A 27,380-nucleotide genomic window follows, 5' to 3' on the forward strand; every position below is an offset into this window, starting at 1 on the left:
ATCCATAGATGGCCGTTCCCAAGTCAGGAATGGCGTCCATTGCTAGTGTACCCTTGAGTTTAACAGTCAAATTGCCAGGGTAAGATTTTCCAAAACCCTTCTAGGGATTATATGTCTATCGCCACAATGCAACAAGCTATATATATACTCAAGGAAACACTTGAGTAAATGAGGGCTACAAATAATGTCATGGTGTACGGTGCATTTTCCTGGCATGGTTTAGGTCCACAAGTAGAATCTATGCCAAGGAGCATTGAAGCTGTTCTGGCAGCTTGTGGTGGCAAAACACCTGTAAGACACTACATTGCATTCGGAAAGTATTCATACCCCTTCACTTTTTTCACATTTTGTTACTTTATACACCTTATTCTAAAATTAACCTAACAAAATGTGGAAAAAGTCAAGAGGTATGAATCAAGGGGACAACCATCTCTGCAGCACTCCACCAATCAGAGTGGAGTAGAGGGGCCAGACGGAAGCCACTTCTCCGCAAAAAGGCACACGACAGCCTGTTTGGAGTTTGCCAAAAGGCAGCTAAAGGAATCTCAGATGGCCTGAACTCTTTGGCCTGAATTCCAAGCGTCATGTTTGGAGGAAACCTGGCACCATCCATACGGTGAAGCATGGTGGAGGCGGCATCATGATGTGGGGATGTTTTTTAGCGGCAGGGACTGGGAGATTAGTCAGGATCGAGGAAAGGATGAACGGAGCAAAGTACAGTGAGCGCTGTTACCTTCAAGTAGGTTTTGATTTTTCTAGGACAATGTGGACAGAGATGGCGTAGGCATCTGCCGCTGAATCCAATGGCTGCAAGTTAAAATCCAGTGATTGAAAGTTGTTTTTGAGATTTTTGTTTTAAGCCTATGCCAAACCTTATTCCTTACCTTAAGCTTTTGTAGTTAACGCCTAAACTAAACCCTAAAATAAAATTCTGAGTTAATGCCTAAACTTAAACGTAACCTTAACTTTTTGACGTTTGCAACAAGTTTGAAATTTGACATTGGCGAAACATGGATGAAATTCTAATTCTGACATGAGACAATGAAACCACCAATCGGAATATAGCTGAAAGACGTCCAATTGCTCTATCAAACAAACCATCTCTACACCCACAAACATCCAGTTGAAGTCGGAAGTTTACATACACCTTAGCCAAATACATTTAAACTCAGTTTTTCACAAATCCTGACATTTAATCCTAGTAAAAATTCCCAGTCTTAGATCAGTTAGGATCACCACTTTATTTTAAGAATGTGAAATGTCAGAATAATAGTAGAGAGAATTATTTATTTCAGCTTTTATTTCTTTCATTAACAAGAAATGTGTGTAGTGGTTGAAAAACGAGTTTTAATGACTCCAACCTAAGTGTATGTAAACTTCAACTGTATACCTGTGTTCTCTGTTTGTCTGTTGCCAGTTCGTCTTGTTTGTCAAGTCAACCAGCGTTTTGTTTCTCAGCTCTTGCTTTTTCCCAGTCTCTCTTTTCTCGCCCTCCTGGTTTTGACCCTTGCCTGTCCTGGTTCCGAGCCCACCTGCCTGACCACTCTGCCTGCCCCTGACCGTGCCTATGGACCTGTACCTTTGCCCCGCTGGATTTTTGACCTCTGCTTACCCTGATCCTGAGCCTGCCTGCCGTCCGGTACCATTGCCTCACCTCTGGTTACTAACCCCTGCCTGCCTTGACCTGTCCATTGCCTGCCCCTATTGGATCATTAAACTATTGTTTATTCGACATGGTCTGTATCTGAGTCTTACCTTCATACTTGATAGTAATGGCCTTTTCAAACTTCATTAAATCTTCCTGTTTTTACATTGGTCTCTTTCTGTTGTGCCAAATGTTTATAGGCAGTTGTGCATGAATAAATCTGGTGAACACTCTTGATGCAGATAGTCAGATGAGCAACTATGATGTTATACTGATCAAAAATATAAATGCAACAATTTAGAATTTACTCAGTTACAGTTCATGTAAGGAAATCAGTTAATTAAAATAAATAAATTAGGCCTTAATCTATGGATTTTATGTGACTGGAAATACAGATATGCATCTGTTGGTCACATAACTTAAAGGTAGGGGCATGGATAAGAGAACCAGTCAGTATCTGGTGTGACCACCATTTGCCTCATGCAGTGCGACACATCTCCTTCGCATAGAGTTGATCAGGCTGTTGATTGTGGAATGTTGTCCCACTCCTCTTCAATGGCTGTGTGAAGTTGCTGGATATTGATGGGAACTGTAACACGTCTATCCAAAGCATCCCAAACATGCTCAATGGGTGACATGTAGGACATGGAAGATCTGGGACATTTTCAGCTTCCAGGAATTGTGTACAGATCCTTGCAACATGGGGCCGTGCATTGTGTTGAAACATGAGGTGATGGCGGCGGATGAATGGCACAACACTGGGCCTCAGGATCTCGTCACGGTATCTCTGTGCATTGAAATTGCCATCGCTAAAATGCAATTGTGTTGTCTGTAGCTTATGCCTGCCCATACCATAACCCCACCATGGGGCACTTTGTTCACAATGTTGATGTCAACAAACTGCTCACCCACACGACTCCATACACGTGGTCTGCGGTTGTGAGGGCGTTTGGACGTACTGACAAATTCTCTGAAAACAGGTGGCTTATGGTAGAGAAATTAACACAATTCTCTGGAAACAATTTTGGTAGACATTCCTGCAGTCATCATGCCAATTGCATGCTCCCTCAACTTGAGGCATCTGTGGCATTGTGTTGTGTGGCAAAACTGCACATTTTAGTGGCCTTTTATTGTCCTTAGCACAAAGTTCACCTGTGTAATCAGCTTCTTGATATGTCACACCTATGAGGTGGATGGATTATCTTGGCAAATAAAAAATGTTCACCAACAGGGATGTAAACAAACTTGTGAACACAATTTGAGAAATAAGCTATAGAACATTTCTGGGATCTTTTATTTCAGCTCATGAAACATGTTTATATTTGTTCGTGTTCATGAGCGACATGGGTTGTGTGGGATGTGTCATGATGAAAAAGGATTTGAGTCGGCTAGCCATTAACAGTCCTTGGTATTTTGAAATGTATAAAATGTGCATGGTTGACATAAACTACACTTTTAAGCAGATAATCGTAATGGAAATTAATCAAAATTCACCGAATAATTAGTAACTTGTCACTGGATGACTGGCTTTGTTATACTTTACTTACACATTTAACATGTATATTCCTCTTAAAAAAAAATTTAAATGACTTTTTTATTATTTAATTTAAAAAATGTAATGAATTCAAATATTTTCCTTATGTCTTCTGTTGTAGGAATTTACCCCCAGAGGCTATTACAATCATGTCTATATTAAATGTATTAGGGATGTACATAATCATATGCAATGAGCCTACTAAATAACATTTAATTATACTTTCTTGAATAATCCTATAGGCCAATTGCAAAATAAGTTTAATAGAAAATACAGAAAGGAAAGAAAACAGCAACAATTGTATGTATGCAAAAAAAACAAGTGAACTCCTACATTGTATGATTTTGAAAGTGTACCGTAGCTGCAACCTCATTCGTTAAATGACAAGTTCAGTGTTATTCAGTGCTCAACCTTAGACGCTGTCTACAGTTATATCTTCTTATTTTGCTGCTTTCAGGTGTTTATATATCCTGGTCCTTTCTTCTTCTTCCTTATTTCTTTGGGATTCGATTAATATTTGTTTCTGCCTCTCGAGCTCTTGATTTTGTTCTTTGACCATCCGTTGTTCTGTTTCCATTCTCAAGTTCTCGTCTTGGAGACGTTTGCATATCTCTTCCACTCTTGTATTTTCTGCTTCTGCCTTCTCTGCCCGTCGTCGTGATTCATGGTCCCCTACGTATGTAATGGTATGTTTTGTATCTTGTTGACCCATTTTCTTTTCTTGAAGATTTTAAAAGTTTGACTTAACTGCAACAGATTCTTTGAGATGAGATAAAAAAACAGAAAACGAATACTATGTTTTAAAAAGAGAATATTACACTATATACTTGTGAACATCAATTTCCTTTTTGACTAACAAGGCAGTTCATTTGACATATTTTTATTGTTTTGAATAACAACAAAAAAAATCTGAATTTAGATGTAGTAAATAGCATGCATCAAATGAAACAAAAAAAGTTAAATATTCTGTAGGGAATAAATAACTGTATATAGCCTACCTTACTGTCCTCTTTCATAAGCTGTCTGGATGTGGGTCCCTGCTGTGTTAGTCAGTGGGTATGTGGTTAGAAAGACACCAAGAAGCCAGGGGAGCTGCCCAGTGATGTATATTACCGTTTTTGACAGAGCGCTCAGAGAAGATGATGACTGCACATGCACAGTATGTGTACAGAGGGAGGTTATGATACCTTGCCTCCTAAAAAATAAAAAAAAGTCTGCATTTATATCACATAATAAAACAAACACTTTATTACATCAACCTTATTGCATAGTCAGCTATTTTTAATGAGACTTTCATTGCATTGCTGCTTTCAATGCCCATGGACTGGTAGGTGAAGTGATTATAAACTTTATGACATTGTCCTTACCACAGAGTAAGCACTTTTGATTGACATCTACTGTATGTACATGCAGAAATACAATATAATGTAAAACTTACTGTAAGGTATAATTATCTTTTTACATCAGCACATGTATCAACATGTTCTATTGTTTTGTTAAGCTACATGCTTGTGTGAATATTATGTCCTAAGAGACCGTGTATGTGACTAACTGCTGAGCTGTGGCTAATTAGGGGGTAAACCTGTTGAGGCATGCAGTTTCACAAACTAGAGTCACATGAGAAACCACTTGATACTGAAATACAATAACGGGCTCAGAGTGTACAGGAAGTGCGTCACGAGGCTGGGACCAGCCTGCACGCCAACGATAGATTGAGTAAGTTTAAACCATGCTCATCCTCCCTCTGACAGGCCAGCAGTGAGCGGGAACTATCTCTGTCAGAGTATTTAAAGAAGAACAAAGGATGTGACACTCAGTTCTCTGTGTGCCCTGCGTGGTGTCACAGTGAGCCCGTATATACGAACATCATATTTACCATTTATATTATCAATGCAATTATATGAGCAGAATTAAACGATTGATCTGAAACTAAAGTAAACGGTCTGATTTTTATCCTAATACCAGATTCGATTGACGCAACCTAACATTACCCAATCGTGCCAGAAACTCTGTGATAACTATGTTCATGATTACACGCTGGTAGTGTAGGTCTAAATGAATATCATAGGTCACCACTTTGCTATTCCTTTCTCCAGGCACTGCATACAAAGCAATAAACAAAACAGCTGACTATGCGGATGAAACAATAAAATGTAATATTTTCCCGCTTGATCACAAGAGGAACACATGATCACCTTGTAAAAAAGGTACATTTATGATACAATGGGTAAGGTCCTTCAGCATGTACGGTACTGTATTGCGTTTCCTTCTGGCTTTATTGGCTATATATATAACCTCCTGTTGATGACTAATGTGATGACTTTGATTGAACAACATGTTTAATCATATACTTTCATATCATAGAACAATATACATCTTTCATTGTCTTTGAGATTATAAACCTGTGTATGTTTCGAACGAGAGAGCCAGTATTTGCAACCATTGTCTCTGTATGCACACTCAAATTTGGAACTCTTGGGTTCTTGGTGTGTTTCTGACAGCATTATCTACACCACTGACCAAAACAGCTTCACATCCAACCAGTTTACGAGAGAAGACCGCAAGCAGTAACACAGCAGTTCTTTATTTCTACAGAAGAGGTAAACAACTTCTAAGATGATTTGATGAAAATGTTTTCTTGATTTCATATGCCTAGAGATTGGTTGCAATTGAAAGAAATTATTACAACAACATTTTGTATAATTTCTTACATATTTGTATAATTAATAAAATATATATATATATATATATATATATATATATATATATATATATACACAGTACCAGTCAACATTTTGGACACACCTACTCATTCCAGGGTTTGTCTTTATTTTTTTACACTTTTTCTACATTGTAGAATAATAGTGAAGACATCAAAACTATGAAATAACACATACGGAATCATGTTGTAACCAAAAGAATTTCAAAATTATATTTTAGATTCTTCAATGTAGCCACCCGTTGACAGCTTTTCACATATTTCTGAATGAAAATTTTAAACAAATAAAAAATTAGGAGCTTTTCAGTAGCCACATGAAGAGCCGCAGGTGTTTCGATCCCTGATTTTCAAATTCCTCATCAAATCACAATTTTCACCAAAATATTTAATATTTAACATTCCTTGAAAAATTTTTCAGGCCAACATATTTCCATATTGTCTCAAGCTATGTATCTTGGCATTTGAGAACATGTGCTGTACTTGTAAATGTGACTTTCAAGAAAGCTCACAGGAGTTGAACTTTTCTGTACTGTCAGGTTTAGCAATTTCTATGAAAACAATGACAATGTAGGCTACACCTACAAATATTTTTGCAATTAAAAAAAAGTAAAATAATATGTGCCCAACTCTATCGAGAAAAACGTAGTAATCTGTTTTGTTTTCTGCAGCAGCAATATTATTCAGCAGCAATAGATTAATAAATTCACACATCAATAATCTAGGATCAACATCGGAGTGCTCCACATAAATGTAACGGAATCTTTAGTATAGAATCACCATAGCATCACCATAGGTTGAGGAGGCATGGCCAAGTCAAATCCTCCTCCTTCCTCTTTCCCACCACTGTAGTAACCCCTGTTCTGATTTCTTTTTCAGAAAATGGCATTAAATAACAAATCCAGAAGAGCAGAAAGTAACCGATTCCTTAAACAATCAAAGCCGTTGGGGACAGGCAACCCTTCAATCCATAGACTTAATCTGCAAAGGAAATATGGACAAAATGAGAGCTTTGACCAATTCACATTTGGGAAGAAAGCGGATCAAGTGAATAACAAGGTGATATTGCTTCTGGGGGCCACAGGTGAAGGAAAAACAACTCTGGTCAATGTCATGATCAACTACATTCTTGGGGTAAAGTGGGAAGACTGTTACCGCTTTAAGCTCATCCATGAGGTGACCAACAAGTCACAGGCTGAGAGTCAGACTTCAGTCGTAACGTCATACGAGCTCTACAACCAGCCAGGCTTTCAGATTCCTTATTCTCTGACCATCATTGACACACCAGGGTTTCGGAGACACCAGAGGAATGGCTCATGATAAACTGATCACAGGCCAGCTAAAGGATTTCTTGTGTAACCCTTTAGGCATCGATCACATTGATGCAGTTGGCTTTATAGTGAATTCATCCCACCCACGTCTTACTCCCCACCAGAAATACATTTTTGACTCCATCCTGTCCATCTTTGGAAAAGACATTGCTGAAAACATCTTGATGCTTGTGACATTTGTTGATGGCAAAGCCATACCTGTGCTGGAGGCCATCAAAGCTGCAGATTTGCCCTGTCGGAAAAACAATGAGGGACTACCAATCCATTTCAAATTCAATAATTCATCTCTGTACACTCAGAAAACGGATGACTCCGATGTTCTTGATGGGGTACAGCAAATTTTCTGGGAGTCAGGTTTTAAGCACATGAAGGAATTTTTCCAAGCCCTGGAAAACATTGAGAGCAAAGATCTGACCCTGACCAAGAAAGTGCTGGAAGAACGTGAGAGTCTGGAGAAGCACCTGAAAAACCTGATCCCTCAAATCACAGTTCTTCTGTCAAAGCGAGATGAGAATCAACACCTCAAACAGTGTCTGGAGAAGGAGGAAAAAAACATGGAAGACAACAAAGACTTTGAGACAGAGGTAGAGGTTCAAGTAGAGAAGAGAACCAAATTAAATTGCTTTGTTACAAACTGTAACACATGCAAGTCCACATGCCACACCAGCTGCTTTCTCCCTAATGAGGACGATGTCAAAACGTGCGCAGTGATGGATGATGATGGCAACTGTGTCATGTGTCCGGGAAACTGCTCTTACTTTGCCCACGATAGGGAAAGGGCCTTATGGACATATGAAACAAAGACAGAGAAAAGGACCGTGCAAGAAATGAAGGACAACTTCATGAAGGCACAGGGAAAGTTCTTGGACAACAAGCAGATACTGGAAAAACTAGATGATGAATTACGAAAGAAACAGGAAAAGCTGAATCATTGGGCAAACCTGTGCTCCAACTGTCTCAGCAGGCTTAGCGAGATTGCGCTGAAGTCAAGTTCTCTCTCCACTATGCAGTACATTAGCATGCTTATTAAAACAGAGGAGGATGAACACAAGCCGGGCTTTGACAATCGGATCATAGGGTTGAAAAAAATGAAACAGGAGTTTGAGATTCTGGACAAGATTGCAAGAGGGGAGAATCTAATCTAGTGACATAAGAACAGGGGTACATTTTTCAGGATGCAACATTTTGGTAACGTTTAGATAGAAATGTGCTATGTAGAACAAACATCCTCTCCGACATGTAGAATAAGGAATCAAGTCGGCTCTATTCGTGGCATTTCCATCTGCAACGGCTACTTCACTTTATGGCATAAAGTGTGAAAGATCAACAAACCTCTGTTTATTATGGAAATCTAAAATTCCCAGCAGCTCATTGATAAAAAGAAACTGAAGATATTTCTCTGTTATTTGTTATGACAAATTACATGAACAAATTATGTATGACTTTAATCATGTTTGGAAAAAATATTGTAATGCCTTGAGCACTACAGATAAACTATATATACAAAAGTATGTGTACACCCCTTCAAATTAGTGGATTCGGCCATTTCAGTCACACCCGTTGCTGACAGGTGTATAAAATCGAGCACACAGCCATGCAATCTCCATAGACAAACATTGGCAGTAGAATGGCCTTACTGAAGAGCTCCGTGACTTTCAACGTGGCACCGTCATAGGATGCCACTTTTCCAACAAGTCACTCCATTAAATTTCTGCCCTACTAGAGCTGGCCTGGTCAACTGTAAGTGCTGTTATTGTGAAGTGGAAACGTCTAGGAGCAACAACGGCTCAGCCGCAAAGTGGGAAGACACAAAAGCTCACAGAACGGGGCCGCCGATTGCTGAAGCGCATAACGTGAAAAAATGGTCTGTCCTTGGTTGAAACACTCACTACCGAGTTCCAAACTGCCTCTGGAAGCAACATCAGCACAATAACTGTTCGTCGGGAGCTTCATGAAATGGGCTTACATGGCCGAGCAGCCGCACACAAGCCTAAGATCACCATGCGCAATGCCAAGCGTCGGCTGGCATGGAGTAAATCTCCCCACCATTGAACTCTGGAGCATTGGAAACACGTTCTCTGGAGTGATGAATCACGCTTCACCATCTGGCAGTCCTACGGACGAATCCGTGTTTGGCGGATGCCAGGAGAACGCTACCTGCCCAAATGCATAGTGCCAACTGTAAAATTTGGTGGAGGAGGAATAATGGTCTGCGGCTGTTTTTCATGGTTCAGGCTAGGCCCCTTAGTTCCAGTGAAGGGAAATCTTAACCCTACAGCATACTTTGTGGCAACAGTTTGGAGAAGGCCCTTTCCTGTTTCAGCATGACAATGCCCCGTACACAAAGCAAGGTCTATAAGGAAATAAGATTGGTGTGGAAGAACTTGACTGGCCTGCACAGAGCCCTGACCACAACCCCATTGAACACCTTTGGGATAAATTAGAACACTGACTGCGAGCCAGGCCTCATCGCCCAACATCAGTGCCCGACCTCACTAATGCTCTTGTGACTGAATGGAAGCAAGTCCCCGCAGCAATGTTCCAACACCTAGTGGAAAGCCTTCCCAGAAGAGTGGAGGCTGTTATAGCAGGAAAGGGTGGACCAACTCCATATTAATGCCCATGATTTTGGAATGAGATGTTCGACAAGCAGGTGTCCACATACTTTTGGTCATGTAGTGTGTATATATAGAACCACAAGCATCAGGTACACTGTTTAGAATGGTGTTCTCTCACGAATTGCATTTAAAGAAATGTTTTTGAAAATGCGTTTTTTTTTTATTTGGCAGCTTCATTACAGGAGTTGCATGTTTGGTTAAGATGTATAACCATAGTCTACGTACATTTGGCCATGCAGTGTAGTTTATCTAAGAAGGCTTGGATTACGTCCCCTACATATTTATTTGGACAGTGAAGCTAATACTTTTAATTTGGCTCTTTACGCCAGCATTTTGAGATGTTATATGAGGCGACAGTTCAGAATGTCACCTTTTATTTGAGGGTATTTTCATACATTTCTGTTTCATCGTTTAGAAATGAAAGCACTTTACGTATCTTGTCCCGCCATTTGAAGGTGTAATAAGTATTTGGACAAATTCACTTATGTTGTATTACATTTTGTCAAAAGTAAAAAATGTGGTCCCATATTTCTAGCACGTAATGAATACATCAAGCTTGTGACTCTACAAACTGGATGCATTTGCAGTTTGTTTTTGTTGTGTTTTGGATTATCTTGTTCCCAATAGAAATTAATGGTAAATAATGTATTGTGTGATTTTGGAGTCACTTTTTTATTGCAAATAAGAATATAATATATTTCTGAACACTTCTACATTAATGTGCACGCTGCCATGATTGAGAAAGTTATAGATGCATAAATATCATGCAAAACATTTATTCTCTAATCCAAAATGCTGCGTATAGACCCAAATGATACGTTTTAGCTTCACTGTCCAAATAAATATGTCAGGGGCGAGTACATGTTCAGTCGTTTGTGTAACACCTGACTACCATAACGTGTAGTACCACCGGTTCACCATGAGGTGGCAGAATACATTTGATTGACGTAAGCGCGACAGATTTCCTAATGTACAAAATCTAAGTGATCTATGTTGGTATGTAATTTAATAATGGATGTAAACTCTCCCTTGTTAGAAGAAAGTGTAAAAAAAAAAATATTGGTAGCTTAATAAACATAAACACAATGAACAAGTGTCAACATTGAGAATGAGAAGAGAACAGAGAGGGATATATATATATGTATGTGTGTGTATATATATATGTATGTGTGTGTATATATATATGTATGTGTGTGTATATATATATGTATATATATGCATATATGTGCATATATATGTATATATTTACATTTAAGTCATTTAGCAGACGCTCTTATCCAGAGCGACTTACAAATTGGTGCATTCACCTTTATGATATCCAGGATTACTTTATCCTATCCTAGGTATATGTGTATATATGTGTATATGTGTATGTATATATGTGTGTGTGTGTATATATATATGTGTGTATATATATATATATGGAAGGATAATAATTTTTAAATAGTCAACTGAGTGGGACTCCCTACGGCAGGGATCATCAACTAGATTCAACCGGCGGGCCGATTTGTTCTTGAGCGGATGGTTGGGGAACATGATTACAAATAATTTGTAGACTGCAAATGAAACGTAAGAAGCCCGAACAGATACTGTATAATGTTTGCATAAAACATAACAACCATTTCAAACCTTTCTCACTTAAGTCTGTCTATTACGTGTGGAATTTCTTCCATTAAAATCACGTGGAGCTGATTTCCTGGTGTTTATACAGTCTTTTATGTCCTACAATAAGAAAAAATATATTACTCAGAAAACCACCCCCGGGCTGCCAGTTGGGGAACCCTGTCCTACGGGTTAAGGAAGAATCACAGATCGCCATCCAGGTAATCAGGAGGCATCTTGTTTTGACTGTGCAACAGAAGGCTTTATTGGTATGCTGATACAGGATTAGTAAAGGCCTAGTGCACTACTTTTGGGACAAAAAAAATCACCCCCAAAATAATGTTTTTATTGATGAAATAACATGTGGAAGCCCGTTGGAGGTTTGACAACCAGAATGATATGTGACCACTATGGTTACAGGAACACCGTTCTGCCGAGGACACCCAAACCAGAGTGGCCACCGCAAAACCCAAGGGCCTGACCTACTATAGAAGTTGCTGTAGCCCTGTTTGGGATACTTAGCCTAATTTGGCTATTGGTTGAGACGCAGGGCCCATTCTAGCTTGGTATGTCGGGGCAGGTAATTGGAAATGTGAATGAGGCCAAGTAGGAGGTAATAATGAATTTAGGTTCTAGTTTATTGAGATGCATGAACACACCACACCAACATATACTGACTATAACAATATCATAGTAGGAATATAACGTTACTGTCATGAATACACCACACCAAAATAATGATTTTATGCCTGTTTTCCCTGCAATTCTACATAGTAATGATTTATGTTCACTACTTGGTCAATTGATTTGATGATTCAATCTATGCAAATACATTCTATGAATTGATAGTTCACCCCTCTGTTTTCATTTATTCTGTAATGTGGTACATTGTAACCATGTGTTATTCTGTAATAGGGTATATTGTAATAGGGTATATTGTAATAGGGTATATTGTAACCATGTGTTATTCTGTAATAGGGTATATTGTAACCATGTGTTATTCTGTAATAGGGTATATTGTAATAGGGTATATTGTAACCATGTCTTATTCTGTAATGGGGTACATTGTAACCATGTGTTATTCTGTAATGGGGTATAGTGTAACCATGTGTTATTCTGTAATGGGGTACATTGTAACCATGTGTTCAAGCGAATCAAATCAAAGTTTATTTAGCGCTGGCCTTTTAGAACCATGAAGGACGCTCACTTAAAATAACGCTCATCAAGACCTGTTGCCTAATAGCCCTGCTCATCATTATTGTTAATATTATTGTTATCATTATTAATATTGTTATTATTATTATGATGAATATTATAACGATTATGATCATGATTATGATTATTAATATTATGAATATTGTGAATATTATTATGAATATTATAATTATGAATATGATCATGGATATTATTATGATTATTCTTATAAATATTATGAATATTATAAATATTATTACGAATATTAATATTAATATTATTGTTATTATGAATATTATTATTATTATGATTATTATGATGAATATTATTAAGAATATTATTATTATTATTATTAATATTAACATTAACATTATTATGCTTATTATTATGAATATTATTGTTATTACTATTATTATGAATATTATTATTATGAATATTATTATTATTATTATTATTATTATTACTAATAGAAGATTATCACTTCTCACAATGGGGCTCGTTTAGTAAAGTTAGATCAAAGCTGAATCAAGATCACATAGCGATTAATTGGTATTTTCCATAACAGAACTGACTATAATAGGACAGTAGGCCTATAACGTTACTGTTACACCACAAATACCTCCTCATTTCTAATGACATTTAAGGAGGGTTAGCTAAAGACCAAAAGCAAAGAAAAGAAATTAGGCCTATCAAAACTCAAGAGTCCACTAGGCAGGATATATGCTTTGATTGAAACAAAATACAAGAAAGGCTAATAGTTTGTTAGCATCATCTGCTCCAATTCACTCAGGAAACAGTCATTCAAGGAGATCAACATGCACAGGCTATTCGCATGAAACTGATTGAGATCAATCAAATGATTGGCATGCAGATGCAGATGCACTGTTGATGGCCTGATTTGAAAAGAGGTATTCCTAATTTGGTATTTGAGGGTATTAAACATAGAACATATGAGACAATATGTCATAGGTCATAGCAGAGCTCTCCAATTGGAGGATACATTTTTATAACAGAGCTCTCCAACTCTGTTCCTGGAGAGCTACCATCCTGTAGGTTTATTCCAACTCTGTTCCTGGAGAGCTACCATCCTGTAGGTTTATTCCAACTCTGTTCCTGGAGAGCTACCATCCTGTAGGTTTATTCCAACTCTGTTCCTGGAGAGCTACCATCCTGTAGGTTTATTCCACTGGAGAGCTACCATCCTGTAGGTTTATTCCAACTCTGTTCCTGGAGAGCTACCATCCTGTAGGTTTATTCCAACTCTGTTCCTGGAGAGCTACCATCCTGTAGGTTTATTCCAACTCTGTTCCTGGAGAGCTACCATCCTGTAGGTTTATTCCAACTCTGTTCCTGGAGAGCTACCATCCTGTAGGTTTATTCCAACTCTGTTCCTGGAGAGCTACCATCCTGTAGGTTTATTCCAACTCTGTTCCTGGAGAGCTACCATGCTGTAGGTTTATTCCAACTCTGTTCCTGGAGAGCTACCATCCTGTAGGTTTATTACAACTCTGTTCCTGGAGAGCTACCATGCTGTAGGTTTATTCCAACTCTGTTCCTGGAGAGCTACCATCCTGTAGGTTTATTCCACTGGAGAGCTACCATCCTGTAGGTTTATTCCAACTCTGTTCCTGGAGAGCTACCATCCTGTAGGTTTATTCCACTGGAGAGATACCATCCTGTAGGTTTATTCCAACTCTGTTCCTGGAGAGCTACCATCCTGTAGGTTTATTCCAACTCTGTTCCTGGAGAGCTACCATGCTGTAGGTTTATTCCAACTCTGTTCCTGGAGAGCTACCATCCTGTAGGTTTATTCCACTGGAGAGCTACCATCCTGTAGGTTTATTCCAACTCTGTTCCTGGAGAGCTACCATCCTGTAGGTTTATTACAACTCTGTTCCTGGAGAGCTACCATCCTGTAGGTTTATTCCAACTCTGTTCCTGGAGAGCTACCATCCTGTAGGTTTATTCCAACTCTGTTCCTGGAGAGCTACCATCCTGTAGGTTTATTCCAACTCTGTTCCTGGAGAGCTACCATCCTGTAGGTTTATTCCAACCCTAATCTTTTTCACCTTTATTTAACTAGGCATTTTCACCTTTATTTAACTCTTATTTTCAATGACGGCCTAGGAACAGTGGGTTAACTGCCTTGTTCAGGGGCAGAACGACAGATTTTTACCTTGTCAGCTCGGGGATTCAATCTTGCAACCTTTCGGTTACTAGTCCAACACTCTAACCACTAGGCTACCCTGCCGCACAAATCTAACGTACCTGATTGTAATAATTAGCTGGTTTATAAGATGAATTGGGTGAGTTACAACTGGGGTTGGAGTGAAACCCTAGAGGACGGTAGTGCTCCAGGAACAGGGTTGGAGAGCCCTGTAGTGATAGGCTATTCAATACGGGCTACATCTGCCCGTACAAATTTTGATTGAGGAAATGATGACATCCCCTAAAAAAATATCAGTCCACCACTGCAAGTCAGATCTGTGGTAGGTCTGTAGCACCTGATGGTCACTCTTCCCCAGACAGCATGCGGTCTGTTATCAGTTATTTTAGTTAACTAACTAGGTGAGTACCATATAGCCTACCGGTATTAAGCAGATTACATAGCGTACTGGGTTACAGAGCATGTATTTAAAGGCTTCTTGTTTGTCTTAAAGTCGGTACAGTTTTTCCACTCTGGACATCCTTTGGGACAGTAGGCGAGATGGGGATGAGTGTGGGTGACTTGCAAGCTCTGCAAAATTACTGAAGCTCTATCAGAATATATTTTATGAGTACCTGTCTTCCAGACCTCGGTTGGGGAGAGTTTTCAGAAGGAGGCTCTGAAGAGGAGGATGATGAAACTGGTGAGTGGAGGAATGAATGGATTGATGGATGTAGGGCTGGGCAATATGGCCTAAAAATCATATCTAGATTTTTTTTGGGGTGATTCACAATATACAGCTAAATTAACTTTGTTGTATAATCAAAGGTCAAATGCATTTAAAAGAGTCAGCAATAATCAAATGAATTCAGATCAAGTGAAATTAGACAAATAAAAGAATCACTAATAATTTAATTATTTATCAAAATTGTTTAACCTGCCTTTTTTTGTTGCAATAATCACTGATCTGGCTTTCGTCTGTCTATGAAAATGCCCTTCTTTTTTTTTAAACCAGAAACATGAATAATGCACATTTACTAATAAGTCTTGTAGCAGGCATTACAGAACATTAACACAGGTCTCATAAACAATCTCTCAAGCACAAGCCCACATCCTAGTGAGTAGCCAGCTAATAAGTTCAGCCAAATTGGGTATATTTTCTAACTAACAAGGTACAGTAGAACAGTTGTTAGGAACACACCATCATGTCCGTCTCCAACTGCTTGAACGCCATGGTTAGCCTGTCCACTTTGATCAGATGTTGAAATCAAGTGGCCTACCTTATTTTCTCAGAATGAGAACGAGTTGCCAATTCCTTAAATAACTACGTAGACAGCTAGTATTGGTCTTTGGCTAAAATGATGCTAGCGGTACCTCAATGCTGCGCACAACAAACTGAGCATGAATTTTCCAGTGTCACGTCCTGACCAGTAATAGGAGTTATTTTGTTATTATAGGTTGGTCAGGACATGGCAGAGGGTATTTGTTTTATGTGGTTTGGAGTGGTTGTGTGTTTAGTGGTGTATTTGATTTATTATTCCGGGTTTTGGGCACTGGTCTATGTTAATGTATTTCTCTGTTTAGTGTAGTTCTTTGTATTTCTATGTTTAGTTAATTGGGGATTGGACTCTCAATTGGAGGCAGGTGTTTTCTAGTTGCCTCTGATTGAGGGTCCTATATATAGGTATGTGTTTGTTTGAGTGTTTTGTGGGAGATTGTGCTTGGTATAGCTTTGTTGCCTTACCGGCCTGTTATCAGTCGTTGTGTTTTGTTGTGTACGTGTTTATTTTTGGTTTACCTTCTTTTCCGTTTAAATAAAATGAAGATGAGTGCACATTTCCCCGCTGCGTATTGGTCCGACAATGATTTCTCTTTATCAGACGAAGAAGAATGTGACATCCAGAATCAATGTTCATTGATACTCCTGTTTTAGTAGTGTTTGCTCTGCGTGCAATTTGAGAAGTTGAGACATACAAAGGTTATCGTTAAAGGTTAACTTTTCTTATGTTACAGTAAAATCATTTCTCAATGTGTTTCGGTGTCCATATGACTGATTCCTTTTGGACCAAATCCAAATAAGGAGTTGAAACTGCTAGTTGTCAGAGAGGAAGAAGTGATCTCTCAACTTTGTTGGTGTAAGTGGCAGAAGGAGGGGCTTGGTGTGTGTGTGTAAACAGAGAGGAAGAGGTGAAGCGAGAGGCTTCACTCTCGCCAAAATCTATCAAAAATAAGCCCAAAGTGTTTCTATGGGCTTATTTTGGACCTAAGTTTGTCACCTGCCTTCCCACCTTTCGGATAACGAACATTGTTAGGGTGGAGACATGAGCATCTTGTCATTATATACAGATCTCTGGTGTATATGGGAAGGTGTACAGAAGGAGTGAATGAGACGAGACCAACATAAGAACAAGCAGACAAACGCTGAGAAAAACAAAACAAAATTGATTCTTGCAATACAGGCATTTGGAGTATCGCGCAAAAACAAATTCTAATTAATTAAATTAATTTGATATATATCGCCTAGATGGATTGATGGGAAACCTCACGGGGTAAAATAGAAATTCACAGAGGGTGTTCTTTAATGGAAGCCTCTCCAACATAATCCAGTAAAATCAGGAATTCCCCAAGGCAGCTGTCTAGGCCCATTGAAATAATAATCTTTACTAATGAATTGCCACTGGCTTTGAGTAATGCCAGTGTCTATGTATGCGGATGACTCAACACTATACATGTCAGCTACTACAGCGACTGAAATGACTGCAACACTTAACAAAGAGTTGCAGATAGTTTCAGAGTGGGTGGCAAGGGATAAGGTAGTCCTAAATATTTCTAAAACGAAATAATTGTATTTGGAACAAATCATTCACTAAACCCTAAACTTCAACTAAACCTCGTAATGAATAATGTGTAAAGGAAGTTGATGTGACTAAAGAGCTTGGAGTAACCCTGTATTGTAAACTGTCATGGTCAAAACATGTTGATACAACAGTAGCTAAGATGGGGAGAAGTCTGGCCATAATAAAGCGCTGCTGTGCCTTCTTAACAGCACTATCAACAAGGCAGGTCCTACAGGCCCAAGTTTTGTCACACCTGGACTACTGTTCAGTCGTGGGGTCAGGTGCTACAAAGAAGGACTTAGGAAAGGAAAACTCCATTTGGTTCAGAACAGGGCAGCACGGCTGGCCCTTGGATGTACACAGAGAGCTAATATTAGTAATATGCATGTCAATCTCTCCTGGCTCAAAGTGAGAGATTGAATTCATCACTACTTTTATTTATGAGAGGTATTGACATGTTGAATGCACCAAGCTGTCTGTTTGATCTACTGGCGCACAGCTCGGTCACCCATGCATAGCCCACAACACATGCCACAAGAGAAGAGACAGAACCGACTATGGGAGGCGCACAGGTCTACATAGAGCCATGACTACATGGAACTCTATACCACATCAAGTAACTCATGCAAGCAGTAAAATTTGATTTAAAAAACAGATTAAAAACACCTTATGGAACAGCGGGGACTGTGAAGCAACACAAACATGGGCACAGACACACGCATACACACACACGATAACATACACACTGTACACACAGATTTTGTACTGTACAGTAGATATGCGGTAGCGGTGGAATAGGGGCCTGAGGGCACACAGTGTGTTGTGAAATCTGTGAATGTATTGTAATGTTTTTAAAATGATATAAACTGCCTTAATTTTGCTGGACCCCAGGAAGAGTAGCTGCCTTGGCAGCAGCTGATGAGGATCCATAATAAACCCCAGGAATAGTATAATGGGGATCCATAATAAATATAAAAGTGCCTCATGCCAATAATCAGGTTAAGATCAGGCACTCAAAATTGCAGAGGATTGGAGAATAGTCGTTCAGATGGAAATTTCAAGGGTTACGTTTAAGTCAGCTCCGTTTATTTTAACATGAAAATCTCTAATAAAACTCTAGCAGCAAAGGCCTGTAGTTAAATGTAGTCAACTCCAGCAGGTCTAGAGAGAATCAACAAAGATGGTTGAAGTTGATAGCGACAGTATGCCGCCTCTAGATGGCGACATTGTACAGTTCAGGCCAAGCTGAAAATTCTGATATGCTCACAATGAGATGAGGACAGCACTGAGAGGCTAGTAATTGAATTACCTTGAAACCATAACAATTTCATTGGTTGATGGCTCTCTTCCCACCATGCCAGTTCTCTTTAATGATACCATACCACTAATACCCAGGCTGTCTTCCTCTCACTCTCGCTGAGTGTCATTATCTCTGGTGAGATCGGTTCCTTCCTGATTCTTCTGTTGTCTTTCCTGAGTGACTCTAAACCTCAAAAACCCTTTTATATGCTGTAATCCCAATCTAATCTCTCCTACTCTCTGCTGCCACTGTTGCTAATCCCCTTGCAGTGATGGAGAGACTGCCAGTCAAGATGAATGGATGGATGATAGATGGATAGCTAGAGCAGGGGTATATTAATTAGCACACACCGCAGCAAAACATTTTGCAACAGAAAATGAAAACAAGTGTTTCTTACTGGATAGATTCCCTCCCCGTTTCGTTCCATGTGCTTCAGTTTGGTTCCTAGTGATGAATAAACCCCATAGCGCTCTCTGAACTGAAGTAGGTGTGGCCAGTGCTACTGAAACATTTAATAAAACATTTTTTTAAATAATGTAACCTTTATTTAACTGGGCTGTGTGTGTGTGTGTGTGTGTGTGTGTGTGTGTGTGTGTGTGTGTGTGTGTGTGTGTGTGTGTGTGTGTGTGTGTGTGTGTGTGTGTGTGTGTGTGTGTGTGTGTGAACTCTGAATGATGTGGTAATCTGCCTGCCCTACCAGGGTCATGTAGAATTTGATTGAAATAACCTCTTCAAATGTTACCCATACTCTAAAAATGAGGGGTACAACAAGGGTTCTTCTAAGATCCTCAAAGTTCTTAGAAGAACCTTAGGATTCTTGGAACTGAAAATTGCCCCCAAAAGGTTCTTCCAAGAACCCCATAGAAGGTGGGGTTCATCGAGGAACCTCCTAGTTGATGTGGGTTCTTGCAGGAACCTAACTGCCCAACTGAAACATTTGGATTTGACAGCAGGTGCAGGAACTTAACTAGAACATTTTAAATATCTCCTCTATTTAAGGTTTGTCCCTTGTATGACCTAAATTGATATTGCTTTATGATGATAGCATCTAGCACCTTTTCATATTAGTGCCGATCTTTTGAAAATAGAAAATGGACACTTCAGTGGATATCAATCAACAAAGAGGTGAGAATATGTAGGCTATAGGAATATGTTGAAGGCTAGCTGTATTGGGTGCAGATGACTGAACTGCTCACTTTTGTGTCTGTGTCTGCAGGTATACAGACAAGGAGGCATGCAAAGGTATGTCAATAGGTATTGGTATGTTATGCAGATCACATGTACCATCCTCCTCCTCCCTTACCTCTTCAATGAATATCCAAAAGGCCTCTACATTATGGACAAGGTATGTGTATTAAAAACATTATCCCCCCAAAAAAATTAATTCACATTTACCACAAAAACCAAGGTATGAATACTGTCATGTGCATGTTTTGTTAATCATCTGTATAATAAAAAATGAATTCACAGACTTCACCCTCCCTACACCTGATGAATATAACCTGTTCGATCACCATGCACTGCAAAATCATTCTGGCTATGGATACGGAGTTAACATCAACACATTAACATCAACACACCAGAGGATATATCCATTAGACCTGGGGCTCTGCTAGGAGTTCACCTCATAATTGGATTGTTTTATTCTGCTTTGCCTCTAAAATCCTAATAAACACTGACAACTAAAATATTGTGTTATTGTTGTTATTGTTATGAGTATTATTATGAATAATGATAATAATAGTGGGTAATAATAGTAAAAAAAAAAATTACACCAAAAGGTTCTTCGAGGATCCATTAAAAGGGGTTCTTTGAAGAATTTATAGGAGTTTTTCCGACATTTTCAATTTGAAGAACCCCTAAATGATACTCCATGAACCTTTTATTTTTTAGAGTTAATCTACTGTCATGGTGAGAGGTGAAAGTGACTGTATAGCTTGCCTGGAGTAGGCTATGGGGCCCATAACTACAGTCCAGAGGTCAAACAAACTATTTCACCACAATACAACACCCCACACAATTCATTTCACAACATTTCCATCGTAATAATACAGAAAACTCTCTATTACAGTGTGTGACTGAATTATCAGCAGAAAACAAGTCACAGCAGATAGACTTGTTTATTATTCTTTGAGAGGGTGGGGATTCACTTCATAGCCTAAACCAGAGATCATCCAACTAGATTCAGCTGCGGGACAATTTGTTTCTTGAGCAGGGCCTGGAACATAATGACTAATCATTTCTAGACTGCAAATTGACAGCAAGAAGATGCAAACAGATGTAATATTTGACTAAAACATAATAAATTCAAACCATGCTTACATTTATATATGATCAAGTGTCTCTATTATGCGTGGGAATACTTGGGAACAAGATTTACAAAATTAAAATCACTTGCTCAGAAAACTTGTGGGGCCACTTGTTAAACTTTGTCCTGCACTGTCTGTTTCCAGCACGTAACAGGTTACATCAGAGTCAATAGATGGAGCTTAATGCACATGCGCTGACCATCCGTCCAGAGGAAACAGCCGGGGAGTAGCTGGTTGTCTGTAAACGAGCGAATAACCCGGGTATAGCGGATTTCTCCCGAAACAATTATGACCGTATCGCCGTTGTCGCTTTCTCTCAGGCATCTGTTTCCCGGTCGCTGAATGGCACTGGTAACCGTGCAGCGCTCACCGACCCCCAGCACCAGCCCCTGTGTTTCGGTAAGCCATCGTTGTTTCGATCCCCCAACCACCGAATCCCTAGCTGGAAACTTTGGGTTGATTTCCTCTGTTTTTGCCGACTGTTCTTAAGTGTCTAGCTTTTATATTTGTGCGCATGCGTAAAAACTATATTAATTTTGGAATACAGTAGAATCTATGGAGCGCAAAATGTATACATTGTAGCTGTCACTGTTGCGACTAGGTTACCAAGCACAGGCAATGAAACGTGTGTTTATTCTAGAGTGTTACATTGTATCATAGTATAGTTTCAGGAGGAGAAAATATAGGCTACATGTTGTCAGGTGTGTTTCCTATGTGTAGGCTAGTTTAGTCTGTAGTCTACACGCCGGACTAAACATCAGCCAGTGACTGTAGTCTACTGTAAAATAGGCATATTTTCTCCAAAATCACTGGCCTCCCCAAGTCATCTAATATGCCGCTTCATACTAGCTAACTACTTCAACTCCTCTGTGGGGTACGGTTTTGGAATCATAAGTTACGTATTATATCTTTCATATCAGCGAAAAATACTACTACTAATAATAAAGGTGAAATTACTTTGCACCTTTTATAATGCTTGGTTCCCACACGGTCGTATTTCCATGTTACAGCGCTTGTTTAAGGAAAATAGTAGAAAGACTGAGTTATACCAATGCGAATTAACGTTCGCTAACAGCATCTCTGTACACCCTGTGTGTAAACGGAAGACGGACACCACAAACTTGTCACTGGAAAATACTGTTTGCTGCAACTGTGTTTAAAAAAAAAAAAAGTAGGCTACAGTAAGTGTATATTTAGCATTTGGGAAATTATTTTTGATGTGCTATGAATGAGAATCGATTCATGTATAGATTGTTTTGGCTGCCAGAGTCAATTCACCTCTAGTCTCTGTCTAAACAGAACATGTAAACATAGCCGCGGGACATAGGGGTGCTGAGGGTGCTTAAAAATCAGAATGAAAAAATATTTTTTTTTAAGTTTTGATTTTCTCACAGAAGTATTGTACTGTGCCTTTTAATAGTCCAGTGCACCTTTTAATGGTCTTGTATTGGTGGATCGATTTAGCCCCCAAGGCATAGATACACTACATGACCAAAAGTATGTGGACACCTGCTCTTCAAACATCATGGGTATTAATATGGAGCTGGTCCCCCCTTTGCTGCTATAACAGCCTCCACTCTTCTGGGAAGGCTTTCCACTAGATGTTGGAACATTTACATTTTAGTCATTTAGCAGACGCTCTTATCCAGAGCGACTTACAGTAGTGAATGCATACATTTCATGCATTTTTTTGTTCTGTACTGGTCTCCCGTGGGAATCGAACCCACAACCCTGGCATTACAAACACCATGCTCTACCAACTGAGCCACACGGGACATTGCTGCAGGGACTTTCTTGCATTCAGCCACAAGAGCATTAGTGAGGTCGGGCACTGATGTTGGGCGATTAGGCCTGGCTTGCAATCGGCGTTCCAATTCATCCCAAAGGTGTTCGATGGGGTTGAGGTCAGGGCTCTGTGCAGACCAGTCAAGTTCTTCTACACTGATCTCGACAAACCATTTCTGTATGGACCTCACTTTGTGCATGGGGGCATTGTCATGTTAAACAGGAAAGGGCCTTTCTCAAACTGTTGCCACAAAGTTGGAAGCATAGAATTGTCTAGAATCTAATTGTATGCTGTAGTGTTTAAATTTCCCTTCAAAACAGCCCTAGACCATTATTCCTCCTCCACCAAACTTTACAGTTGGCACTATGCATTGGAGCAAGTAGCTTTCACCCGGCATCCGCCAAACCCAGATTCGTCTGTCGAACTGCCAGATGGTGAAGCGTGAATCATCACTCCAGACAATGCATTTCCACAGCTCAAGAGTCCATTGGCGGCGTGCTTTACGCCACTCCAGCTGGCATTGTGCATGGTTATCTTAGGCTTGTGTGCGGCTGCTCAGCCATGGAAACTCATTTCATATAGCTCCCGACGAACAGTTCTTGTGCTGACGTTGCTTCCAGAGGCAGTTTCGAACTCGGTGTTGCAACCGAGGACAGGCGATTTTTACACGCTTCAGGGCTTGGCGTTCCTGTTCTGTGAGCTTGTGTAGCCTACCACTTCGTGGCTGAGCCATTGTTGCTCCTAGGCATTTCCACTTCACAACAACAGCACTTACTGGGACAGCTCTAGCAGGGCAGAAATTTGAAGAACTGACTTGTTGGAAAGGTGGCATCTTATGACGGTGCCACGTTGAAAGTCACTGAGCTCTTTAGTAAGGCCATTCTACTGCCGATATTTGTCTATGGACAGTACATTGCTGTGTACTCGATTTTATACACCTGTCAGCAACGGGTGTGGCTGAAATAGCCGAATCCACTCACTTGAAGGGGTGTCCACATACTTTTGTGTGTGTATATATAGTGTACATTTTTCAACCATTTTCCATCTCTAAAAAGTAGGCATAGGTAATGGCTTTGATTTCTGGATAAACTGAGGGGAAAAGGGGTCTTTAGAAAACATCGACCAGAAAAAGTCTTAAAAGGTATCAGAAATACATCAAAACACAATAATGTTGACGTAAAGACCGCTAAACTATCAAAATAAAGAAGATTGCACACTCCATTTATAAAACTCCCGGCAGTTTAATGGGTATTTACCAACGTTTCGGCATCACTGTGCCTTCCTCAGGGTGACGTAAAGACCCCTGCCAACTTATATCAACACTTTTATATTTCGTTTTGGAGAAATTGTTTACCTTCTGTAAGTTTAAGAAATACTTTTTGAATGTCTCTCCTCATGAGGAGGGAGGTTAACCTCTATGGGCTAGGTGGGACGCAGGCGTCCCACCCGTGGTGCACTCCATCAACAGCAGGTGCATTTCAAGAGCGGCAAATTTGAATCCAAATAAATGTCAAAATTCAAATTTTTCAAACATACAACTATTTTACACCCTTTGAAAGATAAACATCTTCTTAATCTAACCACGTTTTACGATTTCAAAAAGGTTTTACGGCGAAAGCATAAATTTAGAGTATGTTAGGACAGTACATTTACAAGAGTTGTGTGTAATGTTTTGTCAATTCAAAGACAGGGTCACCAAAACCATAAAACCAGCTAAAATGATGCACTAACCTTTTACAATCTCCATCAGATGACACTCCTAGGACATTATGTTAGACAATGCATGCATTTTTAGTTCTATCAAGTTCATATTTATATCCAAAAACAGCGTTTTACTATGGCATTGATGTTGAGGAAATCGTTTCCCTCCAATAACCGGCAGTCAAGTCAGCATCACAAATTAAATAATTAAAATTAGAAAACATTGGTAAAATATTATATTGTCATTTAAAGAATTATAGATTTACATCTCTTGAACGCAATCAACTTGCCAGATTTAAAAATAACCTTACTGGGAAATCACACTTTGCAATAATCTGAGCACTGCGCCCAGAAAAATACGCGTTGCGATACAGACTAGTCGTCATGTTGGGGAGATCTAAAATCGAAAATACTATGTAAATAATCCATTACCTTTGATTCTCTTCATCAGATGTCACTTCCAGGTATCACAGGTCCATAACAAATGTAGTTTTGTTCAAAAAAGCTCATCATTTATGTCCAAAAATCTCCGTCTTGTTAGCACATGATCTAAGCCCGCCGGACTTCACTTCATGAACGAGGGGAAAAAATATATTTACGTTCGTTCAAACATGTCAAACGTTGTATAGCATAAATCATTAGGGCCTTTTTTAACCAGAACATGAATAATATTCAAGGTGGACGAATGCATACTCTTTTATAACGTATTGGAACGAGGGTACCCAACATGAACTCGCGCGCCAGGTGTCTAATGGGCCATCATCGTTCCATGGCTCTTGTTCGGTCAGATCTCCCTCCAGAAGACTCAAAACACTTTGTAAAGGCTGGTGACATCTAGTGGAAGCAATAGGAAGTGCCAAAATATTCCTCAGCCCCTGTGTTTTTCAATGGCATAGGTTTAAAGGTAATACAACACATCAGGTATCCACTTCCTGTCAGAAAATGTCTCAGGGTTTTGCCTGCCAAATGAGTTCTGTTATACTCACAGACACCATTCAAACAGTTTTAGAAACTTTAGAGTGTTTTCTATCCATATATAATAAGTATATGCATATTCTAGTTACTGGGTAGGATTAGTAACCAGATTAAATCGGGTATATTTTTTTTATCCAGCCGTGCAAATACTGCCCCCTAGCCCCAACAGGATAATGAAACTTCACAGAAATAACAAGTAATGGTAGACCTACAATAGTCATTGTACTGATTACAATTTTTGTTTAGGAATTATTAAGTCATTTAAAACTCGGAATTCTGTTACCAAATTGGTAAACAGAATTACCAAAAATCCGTAATGGAATTACTGCAACTGGTTTGGCTTCAATGGGAAATCATAATAGTCATCTGCTACTGTCCTCGCTTCCACTGGCATACTGTCATGTTCAGCTCATAACTGTTTTCTATGTCTTTCTGTTATCTGGTGTTAAAACAGTCTGAGTCTGGACAACCTCTCGCTCTCTCTCTCTCTCTCTCTCTCTCTCTTTCTCCCCCCAGTTAATGTAACCTCTCCTAGCTCTTACTGACACCTACCCATGATCCCCTGCTCTTTCCATTTACTGTAAACAGTATCCTCACCCACTGAGCACCGACTGACACCGGACCTCCATGGACGTTGAAAACTAGTTTAAATTTGACAGTCCACCCTGGCCTTGATGTTAACGTCCACAGACGGACCGGACTGAACCTATGATAGACGTATGTTTCTCAAGTTTGGATAGTAAAATACAGTACTGTATAGTGAGTAGAGTACAGTAAACTACAGTACTGAGTACAATACAGTACAGTACAATACACTACAGTACAGTGAGTAGAGTACAGTAAACTACAGTACTGAGTTTGTACAGTACAATACACTACAGTACAGTGAGTAGAGCACAGTAGACTACAGTACAATACAGTAGTACAGTATAATACAGCACAGTACACTACAGACAAGTCCAGTACAGTATATTGTACTGTACTGAACGCTACTGTACTGAACTCTACCTTATCACTGATAAACCCCACAGAAGAAGAAGAGGCGGGGAAAACAATGGTAGCTAGCTATAGCTAGTACACAGAGTATCCTTCGCCCCCGTCTTTTGGGCACTGTTTTCCTGCAGTTCTGTTAACGACAGCGAGGGCAGGTGTTCGGCAGGCGGGAGCGAATGACGCTGTGTGCTAGCTTAGCCAGCTGGTCATTGTGTCAACCCCCCCCCCTCCCGCCTGCTATGTACAAATGAGAAGCAAAGGGATGCTCCTGATTACAAAGCAAGTAATATGACTTGTATGTCTTCACGCTCTCTTGAGAACCTTGTTGAGCCAGTCCAGGATGAAGTGTGCCTACCTGCGACGACAGGTGTAGTGGAAACTTCCAAAGTTTTCCCTGAGAATCCTAACAGAGATGATTCTGGACCGGGAGGAGTGAGATTTTTGGAAAGTGTGGATTCCTGCTTTTTTGTCCGACCCATACATTGTGTCCGGCTGGGTAAATGACAAACTGGGAATGGTTAGATCTGTGAGTTTCGAGAAGTGGAATTGTTTAGATTTTTTGTGTGTATCCGCCTCCCAGAGGAAGCTGGCGCAGAGAAAATCACAGAAGATAGATGAGGTAGTTGCAGCAGAGAAATATTTTGAGTGTGAGATTTTAGAGCAGAAGATCGACAGGGAGAGTTTTGAGAGAAG

General features: G+C 39.6%; 1 protein-coding gene, 1 long non-coding RNA gene, 1 other non-coding gene and 1 pseudogene across 4 annotated transcripts in view; 2 read left to right on the forward strand and 2 right to left on the reverse strand.

Moving 5' to 3' along the window:
* Positions 1 to 2,920: 2,920 nt before the first annotated feature.
* LOC123739538 (uncharacterized) lies at positions 2,921 to 4,357 on the reverse strand. Its single transcript, XR_006767742.2, has 2 exons — positions 4,178 to 4,357; positions 2,921 to 3,938 (listed from the first exon to the last, which is right to left on the reverse strand). It is a non-coding gene; the product is annotated as an uncharacterized LOC123739538 (long non-coding RNA).
* A 1,123-nt stretch (positions 4,358 to 5,480) lies between these two features.
* Positions 5,481 to 11,536, forward strand: LOC106603986 (uncharacterized; annotated as a pseudogene). The gene is made up of 2 exons (XR_014392233.1): positions 5,481 to 5,779; positions 6,775 to 11,536. The product of XR_014392233.1 is annotated as an uncharacterized LOC106603986 (transcript).
* Positions 11,537 to 21,438: 9,902 nt separating this feature from the next.
* Positions 21,439 to 27,380, forward strand: part of LOC106603982 (protein phosphatase Slingshot homolog 2) — a 58,674-nt gene continuing 52,732 nt past the window's right edge. Inside the window, exon 1 of the mRNA XM_082974806.1 lies at positions 21,439 to 21,631. Within this exon, the coding sequence (XP_082830932.1) occupies positions 21,575 to 21,631 (57 nt within the window). The 5' untranslated portion in view covers positions 21,439 to 21,574. The remainder of the gene's footprint in view (positions 21,632 to 27,380) is intronic.
* trnat-ugu (transfer RNA threonine (anticodon UGU)) lies at positions 22,935 to 23,008 on the reverse strand. The gene has a single exon. It is a non-coding gene; the product is annotated as a tRNA-Thr (tRNA).

The sequence above is a fragment of the Salmo salar genome, chromosome 04 (genome assembly GCF_965601325.2).
Source record: "Salmo salar chromosome 04, fSalSal1, whole genome shotgun sequence".
NCBI classification, from domain to species: Eukaryota; Metazoa; Chordata; class Actinopteri; order Salmoniformes; family Salmonidae; genus Salmo; species Salmo salar.